We start from the raw sequence: 12,096 nt of genomic DNA, 5'->3' as shown, positions 1-12,096 counted from the left end.
AGGACACAAATAAGCTAGTGTGTAAAAGCCTCACAAGGGCCAAAGGCAATCAGTAACTATTGGCTTCCTTCTCCCTAACACTAAAACAAACCAGCACCCCATGTGTTTTGCTCTGGAGAAACCTTCCTCAATGGATGGATGGTAAAGGGTGGCTTGCCACTCTCTGGTCACACCTCAGATCTGCCAAGCTGGCCTTGTACAAAGACCCTCAAGTGGCTGACTCAGTAACATCCTGGGACCAGAGCTGAGCTGCAGGCCAGAGAGGGCAAAGCAGCCGCCTGCACTGAGAGAAAGAGGAGCAGAGGGGCAGGGTGAGAATAAAAACACACCCAGCAAAGAAACTCTAGCTTAAAGGTTTAAGCAGTGGGGAAGGGGTAAGAACTACTAAAAAGGGGGTTTGTAACAAAGTCTGATTCTTACTTTTTTTAAAGATATATTTATTTGAAAGGAGAATTATCGAGAAAGAGATCTTCACCCACTGGTTCATTCCCCATATAGCCACAACAGCTAAAGCTAGGGCCAGGGTGAAGTGAGGAGCCAGGAAATCCAACCAGGTCACCTATGGATGTGGCAGGGGCCCAAGCACTCGGGACAGCCTCCACGGCTTTCCCAAGCACATTAGCAGGGGGCTGGATTGAAAATGGAGCTGCCAAGACTTGAACTGGAACCCAATATGGGTCCTTAAGCCGGTGTCTTAAGCAGCAGCTTAAATTCATCAAACTGGTTCACTGTATGGTCATATAATATTCACATGTGTATTCAAAGTGGCGGTTTTACCCACTGTGCCCCACACTGGCCCCACAAAGCCCAATCCTTGAGGCGTGGGGACCCTGGTGTTCTTGGAGCATCCAGCTGAATTTAGGATACACCTTGTGTGTTCTACGTGTAACAGTCCTTACCCACAGCTTCCTCCTGAGAGGGCATACTCACGACACCTCCTGCTCACAGAGGGGTCAGCTCAGCTTGTATTAACTTCCCCACTAGGTTATGCAGAATCTGCCCCACTCCCATCCCCCTCATGGGCCTGAACTCTTAGCCTGTTGCATATATCAGCCACCTAGGAGGTCATGGCGTGATCTCAGGGGACACTGGCACCACACCACAACTGACTGCCACATCCACAGTTCACACCTCCAGGGCCAGTGACCAGACGTCACATAAATTGACCACAAAGGACATTTTAGGGGCACCCCTCCTTGTCTGTTAAATCACGCACCAGGTAGAACTGAACACTCTCCCGGCATGCTTACTGTAGGACTTCTAGGACCGTAAAGTGCGCCTGGGCACCTGTGACGCTGCAGCCCCAGCCAGAGTCTGCCCTGTTGGTGAGCTTCTGGGGATGTGGAGAGTCCTGCTCTCCTCGCAGCGTTACCCGCATGAGGCCAGGGTGCCTCTGGTGGCTCACACCAGCTCCTGGGAACTCTCAGTAGTGGGCAGGGAGACTCATGAAGCTAGCTCTGATATCAACAGAGAGCACTTCCTGGAGCCCCAGCACCGTGCCTGGCTATCAGAGGCAAACCGCTGCCATGGCCACTGCCAGCACAAGCCCCAACCTGCACCTGGGGCCTGCTGTCAACCCTGCCACGACCCTTATACCAGACAGCACTTAGTTAACGGGGACTCTTATTTCCAATTCCTACAACATGCCAGGCCTGGATTAGCCCCTTCTCTCAGTGGCTACATGGGTCACTTATCTAGAATGTTAACTGTCCTGGCAGTAAAGGGTAATTAGCATGGAGTGGAGAACAGAAAATTGAAAACAACAACTAAAGACAAAAAGGCTTCCTTGCTGGCCCAGAGCTGGTGATGCAGCCAACAAGGAGCAGCCAGCACCTCAGCCAGGCAGCGGGGACATTCCCTCGTCTGTCTTCACTCAGCATACCTCCCAGGCAAGAGAATTTGCAGGCACCAAGTCAATTGTTTTAGGACAACAAGCTTGAGAAAGGGAGTGAAGAGATAAGCAGGGCCGGAACTCCTACCATGTGCCAATCTGGCTAACCAAGCCCTGAGGTAAAGATGGGAAAAGTGAGCTGGCCCTAAAACAGACGGAGATTCCCGGGTGTTCAAGCCTGGTGGCCAGCAGTCCCAGGATGCTCACGTGTCTTTCTCCTTTTCGGAGCTCTCATACTCGAGGAACACGATGTGCCGGGGGTAGTGGCCACAGATGTCCCCATTCACGTTGGGAATCACGCTGAAACAGTAGTCCCGGCCAAACAGCTCCAGACATCTCTTCTCGATGCGCTCCACCTGCGCCACAGAGATAAACTGAGAACCGCGGCACAGCAAGCAAGGGCTCTTAGATGGTGTTGGGATCCAGGCACTAAGTACGGCTCTTTAACCCATGTCACCCGCTGCTGGCAGAACAATGCACAACCTGTTCAACCACAGAGCTACAGGGTTCAGAGCCGTGGCACGGTGGGCTGCCACCTGCGACACGAGCATCCCACCTGCTTCATTTCCATGCCAGCGCCCTTTCAATGTGCCCGAGAAGGCACAAGACAGCCTAAGTGCTCTGCTCCTGCCACCCTGGGGAGACCCTCACAGAGTCTAGGCCTTGGCTTTGGCCTGCCCTGCCCTGGCTGCTGTGGCCTTTGGGGAGTGAGCTAGTGGACAAATCATTTCCATCTCTCTCCAGAACTCCACTTTTCAAATAAAATAAATCTTGTTTCAGAAAACCAAGGGCAGGACCTTGCCCAGTATGACAGCAGCAGGCTTCCCACCATCCTCCTCCCTGTCCCCCAGTCACCCACCAGTGATCGGGAAGTCCTCAGTGTGTCCACAGGGAGCACTGGCTCCATGGACACCATGTGTCTGTGGAATGCAAGGAACGGCTCACCCTGAAGTGGCTTACAAGAAAAGGGGTGCCAACCGTGCAGCACCAATGCCAGAGTGTGACAGGCTCCAAACGGCTACACAGCTCAAACTCAACCCTCTCCAGAGAAGTGCAAGAACCAAGGCGGTTCAGGAAAACCAGGTTTTGTACAGCAGGCTAAGGAACTGGCTTCCACCAAAGGCCAGCTGAGTATTTAAAACATCTCTCAGTTTTTATCAGCATAAAAACTGACTGGGTTTTGGGTCCCTTCGTGGCCTTGGCCAGGCCAGACCAATTGCCATCCTGGGCTTTCTGTGGCCCTGGAGACTGCAAGCGCATGCCCCACCCAGGCTGCAAGTGCAGCCCCTGGAAAGACTACCTGAGAGGGAAAAAGGAAACCACAGGCTTCGAACAGGGATCCTCGGGTTTCGCAGCACGTGCCCCCATCAACAAGTCCTGCAGAAAGCACCGCGAGGGACTGGGCAACCTCACTTTTAACAGGAGCCCTGGTGGTCCTCTGGAAACCGTGGGGTCCTGCACAGTGTGCCCCAACACAGGTACCTCCCGGAACCCCGATCCTTGAAGCTGCCAGAGCCACCCCGCGAGACAGACACCCCACACCGCGGCTGGGGCTCCCGTGGGCTGCGGGCCAGATAAGAAAACTGCAGGGAAGCCGGCGGAGGAACTGAGCCCGGCTCTCAGGGAGACCCCGAGTCCTCCTGCTCTTTGGGGGGACGCAAAGGCACGGCCTTACCAGGGTATGGCTGCTCGGCCCACGCCGGTCCCTGCCTCCAGCCACCCCGCGCAGACCCCTGAGCTGGACGAACGAACTCGGCCCGTTCTGACAGCCTTGTCCAGCGGGACCTCCTCCCGCGCCCCCCACACCCCTGCACACACATGCTGCTCTCCCTTCAGCCCCGTGCAGACCCCACTGAACGTCAAGCCTCGCGCGGACCGCGGACCCACCACCCCAGCTCACTTTGGAGCCGCTCGTGCCGCCGCCGTCCTTGGCTCGGTACTGAGTCCGGGAGAACTCCTCCAGCAACTCCACGAGTCCCGGCTCCTGGGGCGCCCCGGTGCTGGAGGACGCCGAGGAGCCCGCCGACGCGGCGGCGGCGGCTCGTGCGCCGGCCATAGTCCAGCCTAGCGTCCCCTTCAGGGTGTCTCAGCCCGGCCCATGGCACCTGAAGGAACCGACTCTCGACGCCGGAACCTCCCCGACCGCCTCAGCCGCCGCCTTCCGCGCCCACTTCCGGCGCCGCCCCGCCCCGCCGGATGTTGATCCTGGCCCCGGCCAATCGGAACCAGGGACTAGCTCCCGGCCCACCCCTGCCTCGCGGAGCGACCACGTGATCTGAGGAAAGCGCACGCTGCGCCACGCAGCTGCGCGCTCCGCCCCTCGGGGTTTCCCCTGGGGAAACCGGGCTGAACCATTGAGGCTCTTGGAGCGGGGGTAGTGATGCGGCGCTGGGTGGGAGGCAGCCTGGGGAGAGGCGGGAGGAGCGGACTAGACCAATGCCGGGGGGAGGAGGGAACGCGGGAAGCCACCCGCTTGTGGTGGCCACGGTCACTGCCGTGGTAACCCGAGCTATCAGGAAGCGCCTCTTCTCCCGCCGCCCTCGCATGTCCCATGGAACGTAGGGCATGCTTTCACCATCCTTGTTCTATGGAGGTGGTCGAGGGGTACAGTGACTGCTTGAGACTGTCTGAAAAGCCCCTCACTCCTTTCGGGGGCATTTCACGAGGGGTGACCTCGCGGATCGGTCCCAACGGGACTCATCCCAGGCCATCTCTGCGACGTGCTCAGGCCCGCCCCATTCCGGGAACTGACGTGATTTTATCTCCAAATTCTAGAACTGTCCTTACAAAGCAGAATAGTGACGCACCAGCTCAGCAGTGACCATGCTGCGTCCGATGGGCTGGCTTGCCCTCTTCAGACTCTCAAATGGGGTCCTTTGCCTGACAGAAGCCCCACCGGCCCTCACTGTTGTCTTTTTTGTGCCCCCCAGGTAACCCCACAAAGCTGAGGTCGCCTTTACCTGTCGGTGACCTTCACAGTATCTGCTGGGTGGCTACTTTACCTCCATGTAAGGTTGTTGAGATTAGTTTGTTTCCGAGTGCATTCCTTGTAACTGTTATTCCATTAAATGAACACACGACGACTCCCGTTTGGTCATTTGCTGGCTTATGTTGTTTCAAGGCTTGGGTTATTAAAATAATGCTCCTTTGGATTATTCACAGAACTTCTGTCTTGTCCATACAGCTCTGCAAGAGTGTCCCCAAGTGGTTATGGTATTTACATGTGCATCTGCCGCAAATCGGCATTTTGGGAGGGCCACATCCTTGCCCACACTTGGTCCTTCCTTTGATTTCAGCAGTTCTGGTGAGAATGCAGTGACATCTTCAGCTTGAGAAGCTGATGCTGTGGCAGTTTAACCCACTTCTATCCAGCTCCCTGCTGATGTGCTGGGAAAGCAGCAGAAGATGCTCCGAAGCTTGGAATCCCCCATACATTTGCAAATAAATAAATACAGCTTAAAAAAAAAACGTAGGCATGAATTTCAATATTTTTGGACTAAAATAGATTTCTCTTTTTCCGTGAACTTTTGGTAGCACCCTCCTAAGTTTCCTGTTTTTTTGTTTTGTTTTTCTAATTTTTACTGGAAAGGCGGATATACAGAGAGGAGGAGAGACAGAGAGGAAGATGTTCCGTCCAAGGGTTCAGTCCCCAAGTGGCCGCAACGGCTGGAGCTGAGCCAATCTGAAGCCAGTAAAAATAAAATAAATCTTAAAAAAAAAAAAAAAGGCCTCTGTGGAAGCTACTCACGCCTGGTGAGCTGACAGAGCCGCTGAGGGCCCAAGGGTCTTGGGAATCCCAGATCCAAGATCCTTGCGTGTGATTATGCAAGCTCTGCATCTACAGTCTAGATTTTTATTATTATTATTATTTAAGATTTATTTTATATTTTTTTATTGGAAAGGCGGATATACAGAGAGGAGGAGACACAGAGAGGAAGATCTTCCATCCGATGATTCATTCCCCAAGTGAGCGCAACGGCTGATGCTATGCCAGTCCAAAGCCAGGAGCCTCTTCCAGATCTCCCTCGTGGGTGCAGGGTCCCAAAGCTTTGAGCTGTCCTCGACTGCTTTCCTGGGTCACAGGCAGGGAGCTGGATGGGAAGTGGAGCTGCAGGGATTAGAACTGGCGCCCATATGGGATCTGGACATGCAAGGCAAGGACCTTAACCACTGCGGCCATCGCACTGGGCCCTATTATTATTATTTTTGCAGGAGACACAAATTCACCTTTGGAAAACCAAGTCCTGGGCCAGGTCTTGAGCCTAGGCTGCCCTCTGGCTACAGAGACAGTGAAGACAGTGTCTCTTTGAACACGGCCCTGCAAGTTTTCTAGGGATGACTACAGAGCTGAGAATTCAGCTGACTTAAATGTGTGATCTTCTTGCACTTTTGCGGAAGTGAATAATGGCTAGAGAACCAACATCCTGGCAATGAACCTTGTATCTTTCCAGTGTGGTCAGCCGGCAGCAGGTGGGGGAAACAGCCATGCTGAGCTGCAGCGTTCGTCTCTGCTCCCCTCCCACCCAGTTCACCCCCATCCGCAGCGGAAGTGGTCTGTAGGGAAGCATTTCTAGAAACTTCTGCTTTTGGTGTTGGTTCTGGTAGAAGCAGTCCACGTGACCCAAGTTTGCATGCAAGCCATTAAATAAGGAAACGATCCCCAAAAGTATCTACAGAGGAATGAGGAAGTGAGATTAATAAAGAAGACATCCCCTTACGGAGTGTACTAATGGGCCAGTCGGTGCTGTGGGACACTGCTCGATGCTTGAGTGGCTGCCCAACCCCACCATAAAAGCTGAGCCCTGTGTGAAGTGACTTTTGGGCTTGAAGCCAGGGAGGAGCCTTGAGGGATAGGAGGCCCGCCGAGGCAGGCCCAGGGGCTCTTTCCCTGAGAGCCTCTGCCACAGTGTGGGAGGGCAAAGACCAGCCTGTGGGATTTAGAAGGCCACTTCAGAAAGATGAAAACCTGGAAGAAGGAGGCCCAGAAGTCCGCCTTCTGAAAAGCCTTTCTGGATCCCAGAGAACTTCTGCAAGATTTTTTTTCCTTTATTTTTCACAATTTTTACATAGTTGATTAGGGCAAAAAGGGTCACACACAAGGTAACTGGGTAAGGTTAGTGTTTCCACATTATTGCTTTTTTTTTTTTTCTGTATTTGGGGTAAAGGGGGAGATAAAGGGAGAAGCCCCACCCAGCCTCCCACTCATCCCAGGTCCCCACTGTGGGGCACGCTCCCAGGCTCCTGCTAGAGTGGTTTTGATAATTCAACAGTTCTGAATTGCTGTCAGTCTCGCCATTCCAAGCACGATGAAATCACTGCAGAATACCCTCATTGACACAGACCACCAACAGGTGCAAAATGGAGTCTGGGTGTAAGAAGCACACTCGTTACAGCTGGCCTGCAGCTGTTATGTATGTGGCACAAGATACCCAGCATCTCAGACTGAAGTGCAAGCTCAGGCCCTGGTCGGGTTCTGACCCAGCTCCCTACTCACAGGCTAGGGAAGGCAGAGGAAGATGGCACAAGGACTTGGCACCTGCCATCCATGTGGAGATTCAAGTGGAATTCCTGGCTCCTGACTTCAGCCTGGCCAGCTCTAGCTGTTGCAGCCATTTGGGGAAGTGAACCAGAGGGTAGAAGATCCTCTTTTTCTTCCACTGTTACTCTACCTGTCAAATAAACAAACAAAAATGTATCCAAACAACAACTTCTGAAAAAAATGTGTGTGGGGAGGGAATGTTGACTCAACTGGTTAATCCTCTACCTCCAAGTGCCAGCATCCCATATGGGCACTGGACCATGTCCTGGCTGCTCCACTTCCATTCCAGCTCCCTGCTCACACGGTAGGGAACATGACAGAGGATGGCCCTTGAAGCTTCTGGACCCCTTTCTGCTTTGGAACAGCCCAGCTCTGGCTGTTGCAGCTACTTGGCGAATGGACCAGTAGACAGAGGCTCTCTCTCTCTGTCTCTCCTTCTTTCTTTAACTCTGCCTTTCAATATGAATCAATTTTTTTTCCTTAAGGAATGTTCACAAGAGCCATTTAAAAAACAACTAGGCTCCTAAGAGCTTTTAAACAATTTTCCATCCAGATATGATTTATACAGTTCACTCCTAGCTTCAGATTGGTTCAGCTCCAGCAGATGCAGCCGGCCATTTGCAGAGTAAAACACTGGATGGAGGATCTTTCTCTATGTTTCTCCTTCTCGCCATAAATTCTGGTCTGCCATTCCAATAAAAACAAATAAAATCTTTAAAAAAGAAGAAAAGAAAAAGGGAAAAAAGTATGAGAAGAGTTGGATGACTTAAAGCACTGCAAAATTTTTGCATTTCATGTAGAGTTGGAAAGTACATTTTTGTTGTACATTTAGTCACTTTTATTTCAAAGGCAGATTTGTAGAGAGAAAGGGAGACAGAAAGATCTTTCAACTGCTGGTTCATCCCCCAAATGGCTGCAATGACAGGAGCTGAGCTGATCAGAAGCCAAGAGCCTCTTGCAGGTCTCCTTACAGGTGTAGGGTCCTAAGACCTTGACTGTGTTGGGTCAGAAGTGGAGTAGCCAAAACACAAGTTGGCGCCCATGTGGGATCCTGGCTCTTGGAAGTGGAGGATGAGCCTGTTGAGCTACGATGTGGGCCCAAGAAAATAAAAATTTAATGTAGCTGTCTCAGCTATTTTGCTTCCCAGGCAGCTTCTGGCTAATGTCTCTGGGAAGGCAACAGACAGATGATGGCCCAGTACTGGGGTCCATGAAATCCACAAGAGAGACCAGGATGGAATTCCCACCCCTTGGCTTTGGCCTGGCACACACCTGGCTGCATGGACCAGTTGGGGAATGAGCCAAAAGATGTTGCTCTGCCTGTTGCTCTTCCAAGTAAAATGAAAATAAAGATTTTTACAAAAATTAAGTTAGATGTATAGGCTCAGTGCAGTATCCTAGTGACTAAAATCCTCATCTTGCACCTTGCACGCCTAGGATCCTATGTGGGTGCAGGTTAGTGTCTCAGAGGTAGCCACTTTGGGACTGAACCAGCAGGCAGAGCTTCCTCTGTATATCTGCCTTTCCAATAAAAAAAAAAAACATATATACATATACATATATATACACACACACATATATATAATGGGGCAATGAATAAAGTAATTGGTGGATGAAATGAAGAGAAAGTGGAAACTAGGAGAACATATGGATCTAAAACAAAGCACATTAACAAGGTGATAATATCCAATCTGGTTACATCGGGAAGTGTACAAAACAAAGAAATCCGAGGCTTGTACCTTGCAAACAATGCATTGCTGAGAAATCAAAGGAAACCCAAAAAAAGGGAGAGTCTGTTTGTTTATTGACTGTAAGATGTCGATTCTGATTTACAGGTTCAACACAACCTGCGAAATTCCGGTAAGCACTTCCGAAGAAATAGGTAAGAAGACTCTTAAATGTATATGGAACTGGAACTGCCAGTACAATCTGGAGGGAAAAAGAAGACTCTGCTGATTTCAAAATTAGAAGGAGGGCCTGGCGGCGTGGCCTAGCAACTAAAAGTCCTCGCCTTGAATGTGCCTGGGATCCCATATGGTCACCGGTTTTAATCCCAGCAGCCCCACTTCCCATCCAGCTCCCTGCTTGTGGCCTGGGAAAACAGTCGAGGACGGCCCAAAGCCTTGGGACCCTGCACCTGTGTGGGAGACCTGGAGGAAGTTCCTGACTCCTGGCTTTGGATTGGCATAGCACTGGCCATTGTGGTCACTTGGGGAGTGTATCATTGGACGAAAGATCTTCCTCTCTGTGTCTCCTCCTCTCTGTATATCTGACTTTGTAAAAAATATAAATAAATCTTTTTTTAAAAAAGTGAAACATCAAAAAAAAAAAAGTGGAGCAGTCAGGACACAAACCATTGCCCATATGACATGGTGATGCTTGCAGGAGAAGGATTAATCAGTTGAGCCACCATACCAGTCCTATGATATCTTCTTTTTGTTTTTAATGTAGGCCCTCATTGCTTTAAAGTTCCTTCATAGGGTTCAGCGCACTGGCCTATTGGCTAAAGTTCTTGCTTGCATACACTAGGATCCCATATTGGTGCCAGTTCGTGTCCCAGCTGCTCCTCTTTCCTTCAAGCTCTTTGCTTGTGGCCTGGGAGAGCAGTCGAGGATAGTCCAAAGCCTTGGGACTTGTGTAGAAGACCCAAACGGTTCCCCTGGCTCCTGGCTTCAGATCGGCTAAGCTCTAGCTTTTGCGGCCACTCGGGTAATAAACTACATGGATGGAAGATCGTTCTGTCTCTCCTCTTTTCTATGTAAATCTGACTTTCCAATAAAAATTAGAAAGAAAAAAAAAAAACCTGTCAAATTCCTTTAGTAGTGCTATTACTGTATCCCATAAGGATTGTTATGTTTTGTTTCTAATTTCATTTGTTTCTAATTCATTTTGTTTCTAATTTCTAGTTTCATTAGTTTATAAAAAATATATTTTTAAAAATAGATAATTTGCTTCAAAGAAGTAACAGACTGAGAGAGAGAGAGGGGGATTTTCTGTCTACTAGTTCACACAGCTGGGCCTGGGTCGGTCAGAAGCCAGGAGCCTGGATCATCATTTGGATTTCCCACATGAGTGGCAAGGGCTCGGGCACTTGGGCCATCTGCTGCTGCTTTCCCAGGCACGTTAGCAGGGAGCCTGATGGCAAGTGGAGCAGCTGGGACTTGAACTGGCGCCTGTCTGGGATGCTGGCATTTTAGGTGGTGGCTTAATCCTTGTGCCACAATGCCAGCCCCCTCAAATCAAAAATAAATCATAAAAAAAAGGATGTCAGCTTAGAAATTTTGCAGGGGAGACAATTCAGCCACTAACATATTCCCATAGAGTGAGTTACTGAAGAGGTTAAACGAGACAGCACATGGCAGCATCCATCAAGGATGTGGAATAGAGCAAGAGCTTAATGACTGTGAGACCCAGCTAAGGGCTCACTGTGGGCACTAGGACATACAGGAGTTGCTGCAGCAGTATACTGCCAGGGAGTACCCAGGGGCCTCCTCTCTCACCCAGGGGTCCTGCCCAGCACCAGCCTTGTCTGGGAGTCTGTAGGCCCCACCTGTCCCCAGGACCCTTCCCTTCTGATCCACCCCTTCCGGAGTCCCAAAGATGCTCTTTCCATGAAGAGTCCTCCCATTTTCTTTCTGTCCCAGCTCCAGGTCTTGGAAAGGAGGCTACATCCTGGCCCAGCTACTGACAGCTCAGCAAGTACAGTTCCAGTCAGTCCGACTGCTCCTTCCATTCTGCAAATAAGTCTCTTGTTATGAATCTTTAATGACAATTACTTTTATTTATAGCCTTTTTCGGTTGACTATCTATCTATCTATCCCTCATCTTCTTTTCATGTGTTTGTTTTCTCTGCTTTACAAATGAAGACGTAAGGCTGTCGGGAGAGCCAGTGCTTGGATCCTGGGTCCTATGGGTAACCGCGACAGGGAAGGGCCTCGCCCACTCAAGTGTCCTTCTGTAAGGTAGGTAACCCAGCACAGCAGCCCCTGTCTCTCCTTTGGGGAGGGTAGGTAAAGTACTAGGACTGTTACTGAAAGTGACACAACTCCTCTCACACAGACTTCAATAAGATGAAAACATATTGGCTCACCTTAGCAGAACAGTCCAGAACTGGCTGAAGCAAGGCGCATGGCTGAACCAAGGCGCTCGAACCTAGTCATCAGAATTCTCCATTTGCCAGTTGGGCCTCATGAGGCACAGCTTACAATTCCCAGCTCAACAAAAACAAGAAATGAGAGAGAGAGAACCTCTGTCTTGCATACTGCCACAAATCATCTGGTTATTACTCAACTATTTGCTCCCACCACAAAGCAAGCACCGTGTCCAGTTTATTTTTTTAAGGGTAGAGGTGTGGTCCCCAGACTGTCGAATTCACACCCCCACCACACACTAGGCCTGAAGTGTCTGCAAGGACTGGGCCCCAGGCGTTACTCATAGCGATGCTGGTTCTGACCCAGTCTGGCCGCACAGAGCCGGGGCACCTTCCAGTCAGGACGCTGTGGGGGGGGGGGGGCAATCAACATGTCCATCAACCCTGGCCTTGCTCAACCGCAGTACTCACCCTGAATCCTGCCGCCCAGGCCCAGCTCTTTGCACGGCCAAGGAATCCCCGTTGCAAGCGTGGGCTGCTGGTGGTTTCGGGGGTTCCTCTCCCGGGGTGCCGCCA

The 12,096-nt window shown here is 51.0% G+C and overlaps 1 protein-coding gene across 8 annotated transcripts in view; it reads right to left on the bottom strand.

Annotated features, from left to right (window-relative positions):
• Positions 1-4,066, bottom strand: part of MTMR14 (myotubularin related protein 14) — a 39,047-nt gene extending 34,981 nt beyond the window's left edge. For 7 of the 8 annotated variants that reach the window (XM_040995130.1, XM_040995126.1, XM_040995132.1 and 4 more), the window contains exons 1-2: positions 3,792-4,047; positions 2,099-2,247 (exon numbers count right to left, since the gene is read on the bottom strand). In XM_040995130.1, coding sequence (XP_040851064.1) covers positions 2,099-2,247; positions 3,792-3,947 — 305 coding nt within the window. In that variant the 5' untranslated portion in view covers positions 3,948-4,047. Of the gene's footprint in view, positions 1-2,098; positions 2,248-3,791 lie in introns of all 8 variants that reach the window. The other variant, XM_040995125.1, reaches the window with a different exon arrangement.
• Between the last annotated feature and the right edge of the window lie 8,030 nt (positions 4,067-12,096).

Source organism: Ochotona curzoniae, unplaced genomic scaffold (assembly GCF_017591425.1).
Source record: "Ochotona curzoniae isolate NIBS_2020 unplaced genomic scaffold, NIBS_Ocur_1.0 contig_908, whole genome shotgun sequence".
Taxonomy (NCBI): Eukaryota; Metazoa; Chordata; class Mammalia; order Lagomorpha; family Ochotonidae; genus Ochotona; species Ochotona curzoniae.
Note: the sequence above shows the minus strand (reverse complement) of the source record. Positions and strands in the feature narration are given on the sequence as shown.